Below are 24,435 nucleotides of genomic sequence, written 5' to 3' on the forward strand. Positions count from 1 at the left end.
TTAATTTCAATAAAGAGCGTGTTGGGATCTAAGAACTAAAAAAGCTTTAAACCCACACAAAAATATCATCTAATGGAGGTTGAGCCGGATTAGCATACTAAATGGGAGTATTGAGATATTGCTTTGGATTGTTCGGTAGCATTACGATCTTCCTTGACTAAAGCGATAAGTAAATAAACACATACATTAATAAGCAATTAAAAATTTGATGTCATGCGTGAAATTAAGCCTCTGTTGACTGATGAGATATAAGCTGCAGAGAAGGAGCTGATCGGGGAAAGGCCTAAATGTTCGTTTCGTAGATAAATTTGGGATTTTTTGGTTACGTACCTTGTTCACACTCATCAATGTCTTCAGAACAGTCGACTCCCTTATATCCAGAGGCACAGCTACAAGTGTAAGACCCATTTATAGGACTTGTATCACAGATAGCGTCTGCATGGCAGGGATTACTTGTGCAGGCATCATCCAAGTGACAGAGAAGACCTAAAAACGAGAAGTTTGCTTTTATCCATGTAATCTGCATTAGTGACAGCGCTTTTAAAAATAAACAATCTGTAGAAATAATGACCATCTGTGCTCATTATTAAAGGTAAACAGCTTTTTTGTTATTCTCTTTTTGTGTACTCCATAAACCATTTGCGAAAAAGCAGACTCACTTCTCAGTACCCATAGAACTAGACTTAATTTACGTTTTTCATAACTAATCGTCGATGTAATAAAAATAGCTTATAAAAAGCCTCGCATTTTGGCCATAATTGCTTTAATACAGTCGGACTGGGAAAAGAAATTAACAAAAACTCTAGCCGTTAGAAGGTTTATAAAACAAAATGATTAGGTACCTCGCAAAAAAAAATAAACTAAGAAACAATTTTTCTTCGTAGATTTTTTACGCCGAAATTGAGTATTTCGGAAAATAACTGAGTTTTAACCAGAATCCTTGAATTCACATTATGCAAATTATAGTAATCTAGGTGTGAAGGATGATTTTGAATCACCGATCAGTAATTGCCATTTTTGTACAGTTAATTAGGCGGTTCCCTTAGTTGATAGCAAACGTTAAGTAGGCTTAGATATTATGCGACTTAATACATTTTCTTAAATATCTTCCCTGATGTGAAATTCGAGGAATCGAACGGGTCATACTCATACTAATACCACACCTCGGTACAATGGCTAAGCCAACGCATAAATATCGCAGATTCTGAATAACAGAATGGCTAACGCGGACACTTCAATGCATTTATTTTAACACCAAACGTGTTTCCCTCAAAGCAACGTCGATTTGTACAGTTTGTATTGTCCATTATTCTCTTTCTGTACAGAGTTACGACATCGGAAGGGATTTTTAGCGCAATATTAACAAGTTACTTGTAAATTGTGCAGAGACATTTCTATGCGGTTGTTGGTCTAGGAGTATCCTGTGTAATAACGTGAGTAAATTTAAGACTGTGTTTCTTGATCAGGCATGTACTGATAACTTGAGAAGTGGTAGGAAGTGGAATTTCAACTTCAGGTTGGCTGTAGAGTGTGTCCAATATAGGGATGTCCAGCACGGGGAAGTCGTGAACGGTAATAAATACAGACCTGGATAAATAGGAGAAAAGTTGCGCATTCAAGGAAGTAGTTTACGGCGCGAACACATCTACAAAATCTCTTTTGGTTTTTCAGTTATTTCAGAAAAACGAAATTTTCGATTTTTTTTAATCTTTGAGAAAAGTTTTGCATCATTTTACGATATCAAAAGATGTTAAATGAATAATCGAAAACTATAATTTGATAAGATTTAAAAAAGTTTGATAAGTATCATTTTGACTTGAACGTTGTTTATCCAAAGTTTCCTACGACTCTTACTGTAAAAGTAATAGTTTAAAAAAAAAAATTAAATTCTAACGAAACACTAAAACGTAGTGTAAATCACTAAGTGTGATATATCAATTAATTTGCAATAAAGAAAATTGTTTTAAAATTTATAAAAAAAACTGACCAGGACCGTGTTTGGAAAAAAATTTCATGATCATTTTTGATAAACTAAATGTTATAGAATAAAATCAAGCCTGTTATGTTGAAGCGTATAAAAAATCTCAACGAAAAAATGTTTTTAGTTTTCATCTATCTGTTACCATTACTTGAAAAAAAAAGAACACTTCGAAATAACTGAACAACCAAAAATAATGTTATAGATTTCTTTGTATCATAAAACTATTTCCTTGAATGTGCAATTTTCCTCTCATTTAACCAACTTCTATCTGTTCCCATAATCAAGAAGCACAGTGAGCTTAAGCTATGAAAAGTTAAAAAAATGAAGAGCCGAAAGCAGTGAGAAAAGATATCCTCAAGAGAGGCACGCTGAAAATAGGAGCAAATATAAGTATAGCTATATAATGTAAGTAGCCCATTTGAATCTGGAATGGTAGCTAGCAAACCACGCATCGTCCTCGTTCTAAATGTGCAAAATCAGGAATCGAAGGGGGCTGTTGGATAGGAGGTAACGGGATTGAAATAACGAAATATTGTTTGGTCCACCCTATATCGAAAAAAATGCCACACCACTAGACCAAAAATAATTGGTATGTTAAGATTTGCGGGGATGTTGTCAGATACGGCAGCCTGACTGAAAATGATCTAGTTAGAGATATTAAACCGATCAGCGACATGATGCCAAAGAAGAAATCCTGGCATTCATAAAAAGGGCGGAACCATCTTCGAAGACGACGAGGAAGGTAAATGAAGATAAGTAGCTAACGGTATATCTTTTTTTCGAATTTAATCCATCATGGTAGTCATCAAATCTTAACTTTTATTATATTCCGGGATATTTTAAGAAGATATCGAAAAAATGTTAAAATCAAATTTTCAAGGGTAAAAAACATCCATTTAACAAATGATCAACAAATATGTGAAGTTCTTTGTTTTTGTTAGCAAGACTGTTGCCAAAGTTCTAAGGAAGGGTACTTATTTTTGATCGTATGTATTCCCTCCTGGTAACTTCAATAAAAATATTATTTATTTTGTGGAACAAATGTGTTGGAACTTGAACTACCTTCAGAAACCATAGCAACCATTATTTAGCACCGAAATTTAGTAATGGAACTATAGAACTTTTGATATACTGTATTACATCTCAATACATCGAAAAAAGGGGTTGATGATTTTGGCGAAACTACAATATTACGATGAGAGGAAAATAGAGAAATATGAATTAACTGCACCTGCACACCGCATCACTAACCATCAATACCAAACATAGCCGTGGTAAAGAAAATATGTGAGGCACTTAGGACAAATGTTAAGTAAAGTTATGGGTCAGTAATAAGTTAATATAAAACGATTCAAAAAGCTACCGTATCTTGATTTTAAATAAGATACCGTTTCGGACACTCATTCTTGACATACTGTGGTATATTGAAACTAAAACTCCTTTTAACGAAGTCAGTAACTTGATAATACTACTTAAGATATCCAAACTAAATTATATATCAACATCTCCGTAAAATTCTAATTGGTTTGTACCGTTGCGGGCGTGAATGGAAAACAAAATTCTGTATGAAACACTTTGCTTGCACTTATCGTGAACCAATTAAGCCTTCTCAGGCATCTCTCACTTAACTCAGATTACCGATACCCGAGAGATTAACTTCATAGCCAAATTAACAGTAGAATATAGCTAAATTATACGAAAAAGATATAAATACTTAAGGGGAAACGATTTCTGATGTGGTTCCTTCACATAAAGGCTCTATGTGAACAAAACGACGAAGCCCGAGTCAATTAAATTTTTAATAACCATTTCAAGGCCAGAAATGAAACAAGACAAGGTGACAACACAATAAAAAGTAAATGTTTTATTAAATGTTAATAGTTTTGTTTACATTTCTCATTAGTCAACACAGGAGTGAACTCGAACTTCAACTGGCATCAGGTAATTTGACATTTCATTGACTTGAAAATGCAAAGTTTTTGCGTTAAGTAAATACCTGTGTAATGCATTTAAGGCAAAAAATTATTCGAAATAATTGGGCACTACAGTACAACCTCTTTAATCCTGCCAATTAAATGCAAAGGAAATGTCCGAATTATCAAAATGTCAGGATTACCGGAACTGGGCTAAAAGTACATGAATGCATTGTATACATACATATATTTTTATAGGAGGGATTTTATATATTTATAGGATATATGTACATATGATATAGTGTATCCCTCTTAAGATTAATACGGTCTTATATTTTTCTTACTTTTAGAGGTAAAGAACCAATTTTTGGTGCACTTATAGAGCTCCATAAACTGCATATTTTATAGTATATAGCACACGTAGCGTCGGGGCTTCGCCTGCTGCGAGTGATGAACAAAGCGGTTTTTTTAATATTTAGCTTCGTGTTAGAGATATCAAAAAAAGTTATTTGAAAATGTTGTTTAGAATATTATTCTAAGCCTACATATCGATTTTCCTCGAAAAATTGGAACAAATAAATAAAATAAAAAAATAACAACTATTATGTTTAAATAACAGAGTATTTGCTTATTAACTTGTCAATTCAATTGTTTTTGTTTCCACAGTTTTTGCATTCATGGCCTGCTAGTGAAAATAATCATAATATTAGAATTAGAAGAAATTCCAGAGCCAGTTTAAGAAATTTTTACACAATATAAGTAAGAAACTAAAAATTCGAATTTTTCGATGAAAATCTATATACTATCACTGGTTAAATCTACGAAAGTTATTTCACTAACACCCTGTATAGGCTTAAAATAATATTCTAAACAACTTTTTTCAATATCTCCAACGCGAAGCTAAATATTAAAAAAGTCGTTTTGTTTATCAATCGCAGCAGGCGAAGTCACCGACATTTTGCGTATGCTAAAGCCATAAAATATGCAGTTTATGGAGCTCTATAAGTGCACCAAAAATTATTTCTTTACCTCTAAAAAAAAAAAGAAAAATATAAGACTGTATTCATCTTGAGACAGACACGCTGTATGTATTTTGTATTAAAACTACACAATCATAGTCACTTAGACATTTTATTTAACAATTTTCTTATGATAAATAACGTATGTAAGTAACTTTACAAAACCGAAATGTAATCTATTATAAATTTTTATTTCTTCGAAGTCGTCTCCTTAGCAATAGCTGTTGCGAAGATTGCGCAGCACAAGTACTTAATTTGATGGTACATCATTTTCAATTGCCCATTTTATGCAAGTAATAAAAAATGAAATCGCTTCACTGTGTTTAACATTTTAATAGATCTCTTCCTCACTTGAGCTAGATCCTTCATCTTCTTTTGAATCTACTTCAGTTTTGTTGATTAATATCAGTATATGTTAAAAAAAAGTGCAACCCCGTATCACTTTCTTTATGAAAGCTCACGTATAAATATAACTGAATAAATCAACGACTCGCCTGCTTTTCCGCGCGCTAGTCATCTCAATGTGTTTCAATAAGAATATTTCAACCGCGTGTCCAAATTAAAGAGGTGTGTCCGAATTTTCACTTTGAAAATGAAGCGTCCGGATTAAAGAGATTGTACTGTACTTCAACTGATCTTTAATTTCAAATAAATGTTCTGTCATTTTCGAATTGTCCTTTACGTTCAATTTAAAAGCATTCACTCGATTTAGCTAAAGAAGTTAATCGAGCACCTGAGGAATTATAGATAGTCAAATAAATATTCACTTTTTCTGTGAATACCTTTTCGATTCACCTTCGTAGATTCTCTATTAATATGTAATCTAGAAAGAAAGTTTATAGGTAGCAAGCTGAGTGCCTTCATTTGGAAATATACCGCCAGATCTTATCGTTTGGGCTAAAATATCAACCACTCGGTACCTTGTGGACATGTAGGATGCATTGAAATGGAACCAAAGCGAAATCGTTACAACTGGAAAATTTTGGCTTCTGTTGACAAACATGAGAGATGGATAATTGGTGCAATTTCCTTTATGAAGTATAATGGAAAGTTTAGACCCACATGTGACAAGCTTTCTAAACACTATAAATGCAAAATGTTTTAGTTGACTGCAATCTGGAGACTAAACGTAACGCCACTGTCAATATCGCACTTACTTACAAGAAATTAATATAAATTTTGGAGGATAAAAACAGTTAAAGCTTCAGGTTATGCAAATAAGTAAATTACATTATCTCAGGGTACCTCAGAACAGCATTTTCTGGAGCAATTAAACGATCCGAGGCAAAATTATAAAGGACCGCTTTTTAAGTTGCCCCCTTCAATTTGTTATTTCGAGATGCGTTCTCGATGTCTTGACCATTTAATTGGCGATTTAATACCCCGGAGTTAATGGACATTGCTCGGATTTTGGCTTGTTAATTTTACGATATTTTTTCATGTAGGGAGGTCTATGGCATATTTCTAAAATTAATTTAAATCCATTAAAATCAACGACCATCTTTTACAATCGGGCTTTCTTATAGGGAATTTTTTATTAGGTCTATACCTAGAAACTTAATTGTTCCTTGGATGTTTTCAACCCAAATCTTAACGATGTTTTAATTGCATTAGCATTATCTCGGTAATTATAAGCCTTATTTGCTGGTAGGTATCGAACTGCGTTCTAAAATTATACTGTTTTTCGGAGCACCAGGCTAACGGTGAAAACGCCTCGCTGCTTCTTAATATTAAAGGACCTCTGCCCTCTAGATCTCCTTTGTTTTACCTCATTAAACATGTTAAATTAAGAGTTACCGAAATCAAAGCACAACCATTCTAATTCATATGAGTCCCTAATAGTTAGAAACTTACCAGTTTTTCCAGCTGTACATCTACAATAGAAACTGCCAACTCTATCAATACAGGTGGCACCATTAAAACAAGCCGCTCCTGCGCAGTCATCGATATTGACACTGCAATCGAGACCTGTCCATCCGTTGACACAAATGCAAGAAAATCCTCCGATGCTATTGGTACAAGTAGCCCCATTTTGACAGACTGACGGCCTAAGGGCGCATTCATCGACATCCTGTTCACAGTACTGTCCAGTGTATGTCGAGGGACATTGGCACGTGTAGCTGTTAACACCATCAACACACGTGGCACCGTTTTGACATTTGTGACCTCGACAGTCGTCGATATTCTCCTCGCAGTTCGGGCCAGCAAATCCTGAAACAGACGCAGAGTTTATTGCTAGAAAGCTGCAATGTTGATGACTGATAATAACTTATAGTTAGAGGAATTTGAATTTAAATTAGTCAAGTTTATTGTTAAAGCAGTCAACTAGAACCATTCGTGGGTACCGGACAAATTACTAAAGGTGTAACGACTTGTTTCACGAGAAGAGGTCCATTACGAATTTGTTATGCCGATGAGTTACTGTATTATGGACAGGCTAAAACGAATTAATTCACTTTCGAATTGCCGAGCCATAAATTCTCATATTGCGAAGTTTTTGTATATTGTCATTATTATTCACTGCATTTCGAAATCTCTCTATTTAATGTCTTGAACAATTGGTAAGAATACACTTTGAGGTAAAATATGCACCACAGTACACTCTCATGGCTACACGATGTCATATACCATAATAAAATACGAGCGTAATCCTTATTCTGGTATAAAAAAGAACGATAATAGAATTTTATTGATCGTCAAGTTTCAAACTGAGACCAAGAACGATCTCAATTCCGCAAGCCACAGTCTGCCGTATCATCTACTTTTGGATTAAAGCGGTTTAGCGATGTTACCATTTCGAGTTCTGCTGGTTTTTTTGATTCCGTCTCATTTATGTTCAGCTTCTATATAATAAACGATATTTTATCGTCTTTCCTTATTAGAGTCGAGCGGATCGGCATGCGTCCTCACAAGGAACTTTGAACTCTAGGAAGCGTTAAAGCTTCTGATAAGTCCCATAAATCTAGACATCAAAGGTAGATAGACTGCTGTCCAGAATAATGTTAACGGGAAGTATTTACATATTCGGAATGTTAAAGAAGGTTTTATGCACTTAACGATGCAATGTTTCAATTTAAATAGGGTCCAGTTACATACAGGTAATTGATATTCGAAAGATGCACGTTTCTGATGGCCCACTTTTGCTTTTCTAATGCAAAGGCGTGTTTGTTGTTTTGGGCTAGTATACGTTTCGTGCTTGTATCGGAATTTTTTTAAAATTATTTATGTTATTATTAGGTAGAAGAAGTGTCTTGGTGGCGGCCTTCCCCCATCTCGATATATTACTGATTAGTTGCCTTCATAGAATAGTTTCTTATTAATAATTTATATATCACTATTTCTTTAGTCTGAAAAATATAATGAAAATCTAAATATAGAATGACTTTTTTTCGAGTTGAAGCACGGTTCTCAAATATTTGAAGAATTACGATATTGGGACTAAGACACAGTCAGACCCCTTCAAACCTTCCGGGCCCAAGCCTAAATTGCTGAACATCTGCCTCGGTTCTATTGTTTTTTGCATGTCACCAAATCCACAGCCGAAGATATACATCAAGATAAAATGACAAGAAAATAGGTATTTATGTAACCATTTGCAAAATGTATAATTAATGGCATATCCCGAATTTTTGCATAACGAGATACATTTCCTAAAGAGTTTCATACACGATTTTTTCGAAATGCAAAATGAAGGTACCTTCTTTCATTATTGTATTACGAAATTAGACCCGTTCGGTCACGTTCGGGTTTTGATTAAGAAAATTGTCCCTTCATTTGTCAAAATAAGAAAAACTACTTTATTTTCAAAACTTGTATACTCAAATAATGATTTCGCCGTATGGTACATTTCAAAACACGAGTGTACACAAACATCACCATTGCATTCTCCTCAGTCGTATATCCACACCCATATGTATGTATGTAGTATGTACACGGGCTAAGGTGAATCTTACAATGCCTGAAGGTAGGCTTATCTCAATAAATTATGAAAAAATTCTTAATAAGAAAATGTTCACAAACACCCCATTTCCATAATACGCTACAAAGTCTGAATTCAATTTTTAATATTATTATTTAATTAATTTACTAAAAACAAATATTATTAACAAATGTTTGCTAATCAGGGGATTTTTTAGGTAAACCAATTCAATTCTTAGAATTCTTATTATGGACTGTAGAGGGCATTGCATTCGATGCTTTACATACATGTAAACCATAAGAACTTTTTTGTTTCTTATATATTTAGTTTTTTTGTTAGAAAAATATTTTTTATTATTATTAGTGTGCAAGAAAGCATACTTTGTAAAAGTCAAACTCAGTGATAATTACCAACTAATTCCATGTTTTTTCAACGGTGACACTTATAAAAATAATGTAATATGTACATCGACTGAGGTAGTGAACAATTCCAACACTTCTCAAGAATATTAAGTAGCTACTCAGGATGTCAAACTATTGTTACTGGTTATGAACATATTCTTATTTAGGTTTTTTTCGTCATTTATTGGGGGAAATCTGCTCTTAAAGCTTGAAACTTGATCACATGAACACTCCGTAGATGACACGTCGTATATTATGTGGCACAAGAGATTAATTTTCTTTTTTATTTATAAAAAAATTCTGACAATTTCCGGTAATGTAAGAAATACATATAATGTACGATTGGGCATTTATTGGACCCAAGCAATTTAATAAAAATAAAATAAATACTTAGCCTAGTTCCGGTTAAACCTGAAGTGGGATTAAATGTCAATTGAGTTTAAAAAGCTATACAACCTATAACATACATATGTATATACGGAACCGGGACGCAACGCTTTTTTAGTTTCTGACCTGCACATGCTGCGATCGGACCGAAAGGACTTATAGTATTTCCTATTGGTAAATTTAGGACAAAAGTATACATGTAATACATTACCATCTTAATTTATTAACATTCAGTAGACAGGAATAAGAATATGTACATTATTGTTGTATTAATTTTACCAGTAGAAAATACTGTTAGTTTCAGATTTGATGTATCATTCTTTATCTGTAATGTCAAATCTTCAATTCAGCTACATGTCGAGTGGAAAGCGCATGGTAATAAGAGTGCATAAGGAATTACATTCTCTAAAATCATGAAAAGCATCACAGTACAACTTATCAAATTAATAAGAGGAATAAGCTGAAATTGCTATTGTATGTTTGAATGATTTGTAATGTCACAATATCAATTTTTGTTTTCTCTTCTCTGCTTTTTTGCTACCTCTTTTCATTCTGTGGAATATTGTAAATTTAAAAATAAGTTAATTTATCTTCTGATATGCCAAAATCATTGGAACCCATTAGCTTCACTTTAACGAATCTCTCGAATCGTATATTAAAGATAGAGAAGACATTACAGAGTTCTCCCACAAGAACTTGTTCCAGCGAATCCGTCGAACTTGTTCCAGTTAATGCAGGAAGAAAGTAAGACAGATAACGCTTTTTTAATGACGCTTTCTAATAATATAATTTCTACTAAAAGACTACCACATTCAATAATAAATTGGCATCGTATTTTGAATCTAATTCATCTGTTGCACAGATTGTCTGCCAAATGAACTACTAATTATATTAGATTTGTATTAATCAAGACGTTGATGCGAGGAACAATCATTAAGGTGATTATATTGAAATTATCATGTCGATACTTTGAAGTAAGGAATCCACGAAGGAACAAAAGATGAATAATCTGCGCCGCAGTTTCTAGGCTTACATCAAAATTCAATAGAATCTTCACATAAATCAAATGAATGTTAACATTCTCCCTTCCTATTATGTTCAGGTGTATCTAGTGCAATATAATGACCTGCAACCTTTATTTTGCTCATATAAGGTTAATCACTTTCCATCTCGCAGTCTCGATTTATTTCCTAATGATATTCTAATACCAATAATAACGAACTATTTCGAAACAGCCCTGAACTTCTTCGCAACGAATTTTAGTTAATTGGATAGAAATCCTTGGCTGATTTGCAGCAACCCTCTTTACCACTATTAAACCTATACATAGAACGGCATCTCTGAGGACCGTAGCGCTTCGTCGAAAGCATTATTTTATTGTTTCACTACACTTACTGCAAACTGACACACTTAAGGTGAAGTAGAAGTGAGTTCTATATCTCAGTTTTAACGCGGCTTTAAAGAATCTATTAAACAATCTCCATTATAATGCGTGAGGTACATGATCTTGTAACTAAATTACATAAAAACCTGTAACAGTCGTATGACCTAGATCGCGTAGGAGGGAACATAATTAATAACCACTCCGGGTCTTATGAATATTTAATGATATTTACCGTTTAATATTTCAAAGATTTAATATTTTAAACTGCTGATTACTATTTTCTTAACATTATAACATAATCCGCATATTATCAACCAAAAGCGAATCCGCAGCAGGAGACGCTAGCCGGCAGCCGGATCATGTTGATTCTCTTTGCATAATGCTATCGTATACCTTTCATGTAAAATATAATTTCTTTTCGTCAGAAGAGCTATACCGATATTGTAATGGATACAGATGTTCGGAGTAGGTCGTGATATCCGATCAAACAGAATAAAAAAATTGTGTGGTAGTACTTGTATGCATTACACAAAGCAGTCGCAGGTATTCATGCTGAGTCCAAGCGCTTGCGAAGATGATCAGAATCGGAGAGAAGTTTTTTAGCGCAGTCAAAAAATAAATAGCTACTGGCTAGTTGAAGTAACCTAAACTGACCACCTAATTATACCACATTGAGAGTCCTGAAAACATTCCCACGTGTATGTGGCCCCAACTAACCACAAAAATTCATAAATTCCACACCCTCTTCCTGAGTTCCATCTGAATAAAGATTTCATTCCACATTTTTAAAGTTTGGGTACAATTCCGCTTCGTACTCTTGCCCATCGAGTTTTCTTAGTACCATCACCATTTCGGTCTCGATCCGCTCGGGGGCTCCATAGTTAGGCGAGTACTCGTGGTGCCCCCGGGGGGTTCCCGCAACAAGCGAGGTAAGATCGTCGGTTCTCTCCCACATAAGCACCACCTCGGGCTGGGTACGTCGCTTAGATGGGAGGTACTTTGTACTTTTCAGTTCCCTTGCCTTTGCGGTTTTAGAGCCAACGAACTGCTCTCGAAACCATTTTAAAATAATTATTAGTTCTTAATGAGCTGCATCTCTTATGCAACTGGAACACATTTTTTACATTAAAGTGTGGCTGCCTTTCAATAATCCTACTACCGTTTCGAATAGATAAGCAGTCTAAAGGCTCTAAAGACGATAGGAAAGGCATTGAACCAACGGATTCGTGGTTTAAGATAACGAACGATAACGAACTTGTCTGGGGATTTTTTAAAAGGTTTTGATCATATTTTCAATGTTCGGTTTTAACATGCATATAGAGGCGATTATAGGCATTAGCTACTGCTTTAGCTTAGGTAGATAAGGAGTACTTATAGCCGAGGAAGTGTGAAACCGATCATTAAATCCAATCTTGAAAGGTGCCATCCCAATGTTCGTATCATGAGAACTATGTGCCGCTTATAGTTTCTAGGCAATTAGTATTCCGGTAGGCTGTACATTATTCAAAACACAAATTATTTGACACGCACAAATGTATTGAAGTTCTTTTTAATATTCGTGAGTCATTACAGCCAATTTCATTCAATCTTCGCTTTTTTCATGAACCCCTGTATTTTGTCTTAATTACTGCCGTACACAAAAAATGGTTTGCGAAATGCACTTGATGTAGTTAATTAATAAAAATGAGTTAAGTTAATTTATAGTCTTCAATTAGGCAGTTAGATTTCTAACAAAGGTTGTCCAGAAATTTTTATTAATGCGAAGATGTCTCGAACTAATAACATAGAACGAAAAAATGAGATGTTACAGACCAAAAACTGTGACAGTCCAGTTTTGTGAAAATGACCATGAAAAGGAATATAAACTTACTGAATTTGTTTTTTTTATAATAATTATTGCAAGTGAATGCTATCAGTTCTATTAGTGAAAATTATTAACTCTGAGGAAACACCTATTTTTAATTTTGTGGAATTCTCATATTCGATGTTCACTGATGTATCCAAAACTAGTAAATTCAGTCATATAGAATGTTTTACAAAGAAATCATCAAAAGGTTATTCTATCTAGAAATATGGGCTTGACCAACACGACTTCATTTTGAATCGCCCTGTAGGTATACTTGAAGGTATCAGCAAAAATTACTTTATCTATAACCACATATATGAACCTTTTTTCTCCGTGTCTTTGTAATTTATGTAGGGGGTGCCGCATAGCTGAATATTCCTGTATAAATGATCAATGTCATGTCTTACGCTTGCTTTCTATAGGCTGTAAGCCTAATATCACACACGTCTACTCTATGGTCACTGCGTATCTAAAGTTTCTCTTGGGTGCTTCGATGTAATTTCATTTCTCCGTCAACAAGAAAATTATATAAAATAGTATTTTGTAAAAGGTCTCAGATATGTTTTTTATAATTTGACTCTGAGTTAAAAAAATCACAAGAAAATGGTAGAAATTTGCAGAAATTCGTACTGCATACCATATTAAAGGAAGCCAATTTAGCCACCTCTTTTAATTATAAAATCTGTTGCTTGTATGTGAAAATTAGAGGAAAAAATTGTTACTTACAACTACATATAATGTTATTTCTTGCGTTTATCTTACATGAAAACTTTCGGATTGTTACATCTCACGCGAGTGAAAAGCGAATACTTTTTACATAAGTGGGTGTCAAATGATATAACGGATAGAGATGCAATAACTTCTAATTTACCTGTTGAAAAGCTTTACGTATATCTTTTGGTATGCACCCAGAAGTAGGCTCTAAACTCAGCCCAAAAATATCGTACAACTTCTTATTCATGTATTTCATATTTCCATTAAAACATGGTGAAAAGTGTATCATTTATAATTTAGATTTAAATAGAACAGGAACTTAATCCCCAGGTAACTGATGATTAAGTTAGAAGAACAATTTAGGGTATCATATGAATAACTAATTAGTTATTTATTATTTTTAATTTGTTTGTCGTATTGTTGCGTGGGATGGTCGCCCTTTACTCCCTTTCTATTGCTAAGAGAGAACTGAATGAGTCGAAAAGCTGAAGAATTTGATTTGAAAAATGCTCGAATGGAGTATTAAGGAGAAGAAACCGTAAACCTTGTGGACAATTTATCGTATATTTAGGAACAATGCCCAAAATTAAATATTAAGAGGTCAAGACATTAAGGCACGAAATGAGGGTGGAAAGTAGAGGTAGGTAATGTGGCATTTCTCAAATTGTAATGAGGTTAGTAACGTTAACATTACATACAGTTATGGCCAAAAAAATAAGAGCGTCGTTTAAAAAATCTATTATAAGTAATAACATTTACAATATTTATTCTAAAAATATACAACTTGTTTCAAAATATTGTTCTTAACATCTACTATCTTATTTGCAATACTAGACTACAATATATTACAATGTAATTACGGCATTTTTGATTAGTTTATTGTTCTTTTATATGTTTTTTTCTAGTTTTGAGAGCTATTTCTAAACGCTCTTATTTTTTTGACCACTCGAATTTTCGATAAAATTCTTGAATTTCTTGTGTCTTGTAATATATTGTAGTCTAGTATTGCAAATAAGCTGGTAGATGTTAAGAACAATATTTTGAAACAAGTTGTATATTTTTAGAATAAATATTGTAAATGTTATTACTTATAATAGATTTTTTAAACGACGCTCTTATTTTTTTGGCCATAACTGTATATGGTTGTAAACAAAGAAAACCGTACTTATGTTCCGAACAGTGAAAAGTGTATTTTGACGATTGACCTTGGCAGTAAGCGCCGCAAATAGTTGTTTTCTGCTCTCGACAGAACAGAAACAATTTCCACTTGGAATTGTAATCTACTATTGTTACATTTCTGAGACAATATGTTTGTGGTGAGAACATGAGGGGGGGAGTTACATTTATATTGTAATGTGATATCCATATGAGAAGCACAAAAAGCCGTTTAAGTCATTTTGTCGGGATTTCAGAATAGTACCATTTTTACGCAATTATATGTTCGCCACGTTCAATTAAAAAAGTAAATTTAAAAACTAAATTTCAAACCTTCATAATTAAGTAATCATTTTAAACGCACATTTTAACCTACTTAATTATCCGAAGAGCGCCACTCAACAATATTGTTAACAAATTTCGCTTCTCCGCTAATTAGACAACAACTAACAAATTAAATGTTATGTCTTAAACATAATGTTGCATCTCTTAACTGACCACCACACCGTAGCAACTAAAACCCGTTTGTGCGTGTAGTAAAAGAACAGTTGTTGCATGGCCTTATATAAACGAACGCGTATATGTTTTTGAGATATTTACGGTCGTTGAAAGTGGACCGGTGCAAATATTTAACAATCTTTCGTAATAATTCATCTTCTAATGTGACTCCTCTTTGACTCGCCTAACTCGTAAACCATGTTTCTTAGCTCGATGAACGTGATCAAAATTGACGTTTGCAAGGTTTAGTATCACATTTGCCTGTTTGTAGAGATAAAATAACGGATGGACATATGTTTGTAGTGTTCAAATGTTAATTTGATAAGTGAATATAAAAAATCTGTAAATTCAACACCATGTGGTCTTTCATCAGCATAAATACGTTGTTCCCGTCATTTTGAAACGTCATGCAGGCGTATCCAACGAGTACCACATACACAAATCAAACAATGTAGTACCTATTGATTTTCAGTCGTGGTACCACTTGCAATGTCATTCAAATACGGTCGATATGTGCATACTTCGGAGCATATGGCCTGCAGACCCTTGAATGCTACATCCAAGAGACGAACTTCTATAGGAGACACACATGAAATTCTGACAGTAGGAAAAATATCCGAATTTTGTAATGATGTAATAATTCAGACAGCCAAGGTCTGGATCCCAGGCAGAAAATCGACAAACCACAAAAGTATCTGGAATGGTATTGATAAGAAGCGATATAAACGGGCGAACGTGGGCAGAAGTACTTTAGTCGTACTCTTTACCGTGGGAATGGTGTATACAACGATTTCGGGTGCAATCCCTATAATCTCTAGTTACCACTTTTAGTGTTGATATTATTATAAATTAATAGTATACAACAGCGGTACTTTTTTATAACATAGCTGTTCATGTTCAATAAAATATCGCAAAAATTAGGACCCACATTCAGTTGGAAACCGACTTTAACTTATGCCTACTACAGTATATCAGTTTTTATTCTTCTATTCGAAAAGAAGAAATTTGCTATCAATGGCTTCACTTTATTATTCTCAAAGTTACGTCACTTTCATCACCGGAACCAACATAGGTCAGTAATAATTATTTGTTACAATGGAGAAGGAGGAAAGTGATAGTTTTTTTCTATTTACTTTCTGTAAAACTCACAATTTTTTAAAGCATTTAGCAATTATTTCTTAATAAATATTTTTGAGTTGAAAACAAACACTTTACCCTATGTAAATATTTTTAGAGAAAAGTTTTTCGACGTGTAAATATTTTATCAAATGCTAATATTTAATTAAACTTAGAAAATGTCTTTATCGAACGCAATTGCTGACCGAATTCCACTTTTCATCGCTTGGAAAATTTGTAGAAAACGTGTGGTAAAGTATCACCTTTCGCCCTTATTAGGTAAATAACTATTGCTTATCAAAGAATTTTTTGTTATTCCTCAAGAAGTTTCGACGAACCTTGGGGTAAGCATAAAGTCAAAATGCGAATTCGTATACTGAAGTTGAGCATCTTGTAATAAAACTGACAAAATTCCGATTAATATACGAGATATCCAAGAAAAATTTATTAAAAAAAAATTATGGCATGCTTTGGATAAAAGATATATATAAAAATGTATCTAAATGTCTAGATATAAAATGTGTATTAAATTAATCAGTTATTCGCTCTATACATGAATCCTGTCAGTTTCTTACAAAACACCTTTTCACATAAAAAAAAAAACGGGTTTTCTATCTATACAAGGTGTCCGACAATATGTAGTCCATCTTCTGAATTCATAGAGTATATATAAAAATAAGACAAGTTCCTATAAATTTTTTCGCTTCAGAGACCTCCGTCTCACGGAGATATCGATATCTAAAGGGGGCAGCCCGAAATTCGTTTTTTGTTGAAAAGTTTTTAAAGTACTGCATCCAAATTAATAACTTTTTAATACTATAAATTCTAATTTGGACACTATAAAACTGTACCTTTTTTTAAAACTATTTTTATTATTGTATTATGTAGTATATGCTATAATTAAATGTAGTGTACTATAATGACACACTACATATATTTTCGTTAATCAAATGTTTTTTCCGAATTGTTTATAGCTACCCTTTTTGTGTTTTGTGCGTGTTTCTAAGCAAGTCCTATCACGTAAGTTTTATACTTATCTTCAAACAGCTTATGAAATAGTTGAGAAAGTTTACGAATTCTAACTAAATAACAAACAACACGCTCTTTACTTCGATAGTAAGGGACTACTTACGTATGCTAGAGCAAACGCACGCTGTGAGAGTACTCAAACGTAGCTATGACTGTTGACAGTACGGTTAAGAACGAGTACGTTAATTTCAACAAATTCTGTTGTTTTAAATTTCAGTTGCAGCGGTCAAATAATATTAGCTTCATTTCAACAGAGACCTAGACAAGAAGCCCTCCGACATGCTGAGCATACTTTTGGTTATTTCTGAAAATTTGACATTGGTTTACTTAAATATCCCTACTGCAGGTTACAAACCAATTATTCGTAACTAATTTCACATGACCTATTCTATTTCTTACTCCATTATAAGTTAGACATTACTACAAAAAATAATTTTTAAGTGTAAATAAGAGTCGGAAGTAAACTATAATACTAAGTTCAGGTTGAAAAGCATTTTATTACATATTCATGGAAATACGATTTCGGCGCTCCGCAATTTCATTAGTAAATTTCAATTCATGCATAATAGGCTTTTTTTTCATAGCTTAAAGGGCGGCTTGCAGTTTCTTATTTTAACTGTGAAATCAAATTTCTTTGAACACTTAAGAAAATTTTTCATTTTTTTATTTCTTGGATTGGCAAAAAGGTTTTTACAAAAACATATACCATTTTTTGCAAAACCGTAAACTGGTTTTAGCATCTTGATCAAAAATCTATCTAAAATGATCTATTTCTCATACTCACTATAAGATGCGTGCGAGAGATGTGCCAATAATTTAAATTGAATAGCGCAAGCCAAAGGTGCGTTTAATTTGATGAGTAATTTATTTGTTACGACCTCTAACAAGCCGGTAGATAGCTTAACTGCAGGAAATCTACTGGGGAATCAAATAACTATATCACTTACCAGAGGGGCAATCACAGGAGTACGTGTGCTTATCCACAGGCCGGCATCGTCCTCCGTTGGCACAAGGACTGGGTTCACAAGGAATGTATTCATTTTCGCAATTTTGACCCGTATATCCCTCATTACAAGTGCATCTGAAAGTATAAAAAGAAAACAAACGTTAGTGAAAATAAAGACTCATATACTACTACCACCTACTCACACAATATCAAATTTTCTGTAATTTTGCAAACAATATAAAAAAGTAAAAGATAAGGAGAAGCAAATTAGAAAAAAGATGTCAATTTGTCTTCCCTTTCGGAGATCATTTTAAAATTTAAAAAATGTACTACAGGGGTTGTTTAACTGTATATTTATAGAAGAAAAATTAAACTCGAACATAGTTAAGGCACTTTTTATACGAAATTTCAACACGTTGCAAAGTTAGTTCCAAAATACAAGATGCAAATGTTGCACAAGAAAACATTTTTTATTTAGGGGCGTTATGGCATTTTCTTAAAATTTTCGACAAATTTTGGTTTCTAAAAGTACAGCATTAAGTTACAAGATTTCGCCAAAGGTCATTCCTTATTCATTAAAAGAAAAAATATTTCTAAAATTGATTATGGAGACAAATCCAAAAATTAAATCATTGAAAACAATCGTTTTTTCAAAGATTTTCAATTATGATTTAAAAAATACAATTCAAATATGATGCTTATAAAGAAAACAATATTTTCTTCTGCAACAGTAGCAACTTGTATGTTAGGAAAACATGTCTTAATATTGTTTCAACTTCAAATCAATTTTAAATAAGTTTTAAATTATTGGAAAATTATCAAATTTTTACAAAAAATTAAAGGATTAAGAAAAATATTTGAAAAAAATTATTGAAATTTAAAATTCGAAAGTGATTTTTTCAAATAGCATCCTAAAATTATTTTCGCACCATTAGATTGATAGAAAAAAGTGAATAAAAACGATATACATCAAAAGTATCAAGAATTAATACTTTTTAAGTAAATTAAAAAAAATTATAAACTACTTTACACTGCGTAGGTAACAGATACATCAGTGTACCTTTACACGATTAAGTTGCATAATATTTATTTTTATTTTTTGTTGTGTTTTTTTACAATGTCAAACTTTTTCCATAAAACAAAAATACAAACTTCAAAAATACATTAAACTTGTAATTTTCCATATATGGATTATATCTGTTCCCAAAGGTGAACCCTGTATGTTAAATACATTAGTACGTGGGTTTTAGGTTAAATCAAAAACTTCGAAGTACCTGAGAGAGTGACGCTTTAAGTACGATATGTGCCTTAAAAGTTAAGAGGTTCTCTTTTGCGTATATTTGCTGATACAGGAATTTAGGAAACTTGAATCCTCCTCTAGTGTCTGCTGAATAAATCATTGTTGGCCGATGTCTTGACTCTGACATGTGTCAAGCTTATAGATTCTTTTTTGTTTCTGAGTTGACACAATGGTTTAGGGGGAATCTCGTTCCCCTATTCCTGCGTCTTGCGTTAAAGTGTTGACTGTTTGACAGGTACCCTATACACTCGGGGTGCTTTCCACCATTTTTTCATTTTCTCATAATCAGCGATCGTTAAACATTACAATATTATATTCTGTTCTTAATTATTTAATGATTCAAAGCCAAATTAGTTAGAAATTCTACTTCAAATGAATTACGTGTAAATCAGTGCAATCGTAGAAGTAAACCAGAAGATGAGAAAGTCCTTGGAAAATGAAGAAAGGTTAAAGTACTCGTGCATGCATTGAGATTTGGTGTTAAAAGGTAAACATTAGTGGGTTCTTTCAACAGAAATATTTAAATGAGATTTTCAACTAATTTGCCGAAAATACGGATGTTTAGCAGTGGACGAAGTGTAATATATACAATAATGTTTTCGATCTTTTGTAGAGATTGTAACGGTCAATCCAATAAGTAATATAATGGATTAATTCCTTTTGATTAAACCATTAATCAAATGAAGTTGGATATTTTGATTATTCGCAAAATAATCAATTAATTTAGTAGTTTACTAAATTAATTTCGTAATTTGGTTTTGATATAAAGTTTGGTATACCAAATGTTGCGGGCACGCTGACCCTAATTGAGTTTATACTCGTAAGTAGTGTTCTCCTAGTTCTGTGTATTTAATGTGAATACGTGGTAATAACAACATCAAAATGCAATCAACAGTAATTGAACTAGTTAAATTTTTTTATAAGTATTTTTATTTTTTTATAGTTATGTTCTCGTATATGCGTTACAGCCAACTAACTTGGAAAAATAATGTAAAAATAATGCTTTCGTCTCTTTTTACCAAATATCTATGAAGTAGTTCAACATTACACGAGGTTCGCACTAAATTTACGAATGGAATACGTCACTTAATATCCAGTAATGCATAGCAGTGTACAGTAACAGTGTCGTTTTTTAATATTCAATAATTTCGTTTCCTGTTACACCATCGTGTTATGTCTTTTCTCAAGCATGTAAATTATTTTAATATTAATCACAATTTTCAATTAATCAAGCATTTCATGTCGATATAATTGTGATCTAATTACAGTCTTTTGGTCCAACAAATGATTGAAAAAGTCGAAAATATTGTCTTTATACCGACGGATGAAGATTATAGACCTACAAATATTCTTAATATTAATTAATTAATTTTAATATGTGCTAGTTGCTAATTTTGTCAATAGCATTCGCATATAATGAATATCATCCCCTTAGGAGAATTGCGTCACGAGCGAAGCGAGTGGAAACTTCTCCGTCCAGGACGATAGTGTTTTGTAGTTTACAATATTAGTCGGTTACTTGCTCCTGCGCTATAATAGACAGAAAAGATTGAAGCTTACAACAAATTATCTTTAGTCCAGACCAAAAAATGAACTTCGCAAATCGACATGGCATTATGTGCTTGCTGGGAAGCCAACGTGGGCGTGTGATGTAAAACTATATCTTTTACATGGTTGGTACTCTAAGGTACCTTGCAATTAGTTCGGTACGGCTTTCTAATACATTTTCTTTGTCTTGCGGTAGAATAACAAAGCCGATTATAGTCCCATAAGAGTTGTGGTCGCATTGCGGCCCGGTCTAAGCGAAGATTTATTGGTTTGCAAACCGCAAGAGTTCATTAGACTGTGAGCTCATTAGTCAACCGATTTGGTGTCTTGTATGTGCATTGTTCCCCTTAATTGGCGCTGAAAAAAGACTTTTTCGTATATTTTACTCGTTGAAATTTATTCCTGCACCGGAGCTATTGTTATTTCCCAAGCTAGTGGGTGGGTGGGACTTCCAATAAACTCTCGCGACTCGCAGCTCATCTTCATCGAGTAAGCTGTTAAAAATGTAATGCAATGTAATTAATTCTACACCGCGGGCCATTTGAATATAAACACAGGGTACATTTTAAGTACCGAATTCTCAGGAACCATTATACATGTTTACACCACGACATATCTGAATACAAGTGCCGCTCATGAAAGCAAATATTTGAATATATCAACATAGCAGTCGGGCCACTTGAATTGTTAATTCAACATTGCATGTTGCGTGTCAAAAGCCTTATGATTGATAATCTAACCTGAACTTTTTTTAAATAAAAAAATGTGGATTTCTTATAGAGAGTACCACATACCACCCGAAATGCAGGGTTGGTATTAGGGAAAATGGTGTCTCGCCGCTCCTCCTACTTTTAATAATAGTAACGGTGCAGTTAAAAATAGCTTAAATTGCGATCTAGCAACACATAATCATATTGAAGATTCTAAATTACCTCGAATGCACCACCTGCCTTATTCATTTCCTCTGATATTGGTTTTATTATCGCCCCCGGGATGTATAGCGTGAAAACTGAGATGCTGCATCTACGTGCCACAGTAATTAAAATAATATTATGTATTATATCCTCTTTGATATTGATAAAACTCATCTGCATAGTAAATAAGTTTGAGAATTTGTGAAATAAATCTTGGAACATATGCACTTATAGATATAAATGACACAGCATGAAAGATACTCGAAAAGAACGAATATGGATTCCTTGCGGGCAAGCCACTGAATATTTCTCGGGATTGAACTGAGGGCCTGTAATAGCTCTACATTAGAAACTTTGTCTCCTTCGTTTCAATCATCAGCTTAGGCATTTGCAGTTACATGAAATTCTACAGATAATTTTAAAACTTGCAGATGGCTTAAAGGAGTAAGTTACGGCAGAAACTTAATAATATTAGAAACAACTAGTTTAAATTATATATAGGAAAATACAGGTTTGAAGACATTTGGAGAACTTGAAGAGAAGGTATGAGATACAAATAGAATAATTCTGAACCAATCTGCATTATCTTTGTGACGACAATATAGACATAAAATGTTCCCTTAAGAAACCAATTACATAGCTAATTTAAAAATTATGAGATTTGTCAGATCAAAGTTTTTCATGGCGTTGTATGTTACTATACAGGGTTAATCACGTCATGCTACACGGAATATTGTGGCTAAAGTATTTAATATTTCGAATTTTTCTTTTTTGCGATGTGTAGAATTCATATAGAGGTACTCTCTCAAATTATTTTACTTTTATACAGGGGGTTGTAAATAAGTGAAAAATATCAAAGTTATGTTTTTTTAAATGGAACACTCAATATATTAGAACCGTTTTAGATTCCTTGAGAAAAATAAATGTAAGTTTGATTAAGGTTTACCTACCCTAAACCTTAAGGATTTTGAAATAATTGAAATTTTGTAAAAATGTAGTGCAAATTTAAAAACTTTGCTTTAAAGAAAGTTTAAATTGGAGTAAGTCGAAATTCACATTAAGTCTCAGACATGAGGCATATTTCATGCCATAGTCATGAAAATTTAGATATCTTATACAGTGTGTCCAAAAAATAAATTGAAAAATGTACTTACTTTGAAGGGTATTAACTTGCTTAATTTAAATGGAACACCCTATATTTTATTACTACAACTATCAAATTGAAACATTACCGATCGAAAACTATTATACTTTCCTATACTTAAATGTACAAGTTTTCCTTGAAAATTAAGATTTTTAAAGAAAGTAGAAAATCCTATTATTTTGTGTATCAATTGCCACGATGACATCTAAAATGCCAATATAAAGAGTCATATTTATGCATTCTTTTTTCGGATAATTCTTTATTTATGATATTTTCAATATTATTTGCGTAACTTACAAGATAATTTTCATATTTAATCAAACCTCCGAAAAAAGAATGCATAAATATGATTCTTTATATTGACATTTTAGATGTCATCGTGGCAACTGATACACAAAATAATAGGATTTTCTACTTTCTTTAAAAATCTTAATTTTCAAGGAAAACTTGTACATTTAAGTATAGGAAAGTACAATAGTTTTCGATCGGTAATGTTTCAATTTGATAGTTGTAGTAATAAAATATACGGTGTTCCATTTAAATTAAGCAAGTTAATACCCTTCAAAGTAAGTACATTTTTCAATTTATTTTTTGGACACACTGTATAAGATATCTAAATTTTTATGACTATGGCATGAAATATGCCTCATGTCTGAGGCTTGATGTGAATTTCGACTTACTCCAGTTTAAACTTCCTTTAAAGCAAAGGTTTTAAATTTGCACTACATTTTTACAAAATCTCAATTATTTCAAAATCCTTAAGGTTTAGAGTAGGTAAACCTTAATCAGACTTATATTTATTTATCTCAAGGAATCTAAAATGGTACTAATATATTGAGTGTTTCATTTAAAAAAACATAACTTTGATATTTTTCACTTATTTACAACCCCCTGTATAAAAGTAAAATAATTTTAGAATGTAGCTCTATATGAGTTCTACACATCGCAAAAAAGAAAAATTCGAAATATTAAATACTTTAGCCGCAATATTCCGTGTAGCATGATGTGAATAACCCTGTATATATTAGATATCTACTACGAATTGTTTTAGCATTTTAACTAGATCTTTGAACATATAAATGTAAGAAACATTTATTTAAAAAAAATAGAATTAAACCAACGTCATATTGAAAACAATAAACGGGTAATCGGTAATCGAAGGCACGTATGGTGGAAGCATACTTTTCGATCCCAGTAAGGCATCCGATACACGGTGTCGTA

The 24,435-nt window shown here is 32.8% G+C and overlaps 1 protein-coding gene across 1 annotated transcript in view; it reads right to left on the reverse strand.

Moving 5' to 3' along the window:
• Positions 1-24,435, reverse strand: part of N (neurogenic locus Notch protein) — a 121,599-nt gene that overhangs the window by 37,637 nt on the left and 59,527 nt on the right. The window contains exons 5-7 of the mRNA XM_066403795.1: positions 18,310-18,443; positions 6,768-7,124; positions 331-486 (exon numbers count right to left, since the gene is read on the reverse strand). Of these exons, the coding sequence (XP_066259892.1) occupies positions 331-486; positions 6,768-7,124; positions 18,310-18,443 (647 nt within the window). The remainder of the gene's footprint in view (positions 1-330; positions 487-6,767; positions 7,125-18,309; positions 18,444-24,435) is intronic.

This window comes from Euwallacea similis, chromosome 31 (assembly GCF_039881205.1).
Source record: "Euwallacea similis isolate ESF13 chromosome 31, ESF131.1, whole genome shotgun sequence".
Lineage (NCBI taxonomy): Eukaryota > Metazoa > Arthropoda > Insecta > Coleoptera > Curculionidae > Euwallacea > Euwallacea similis.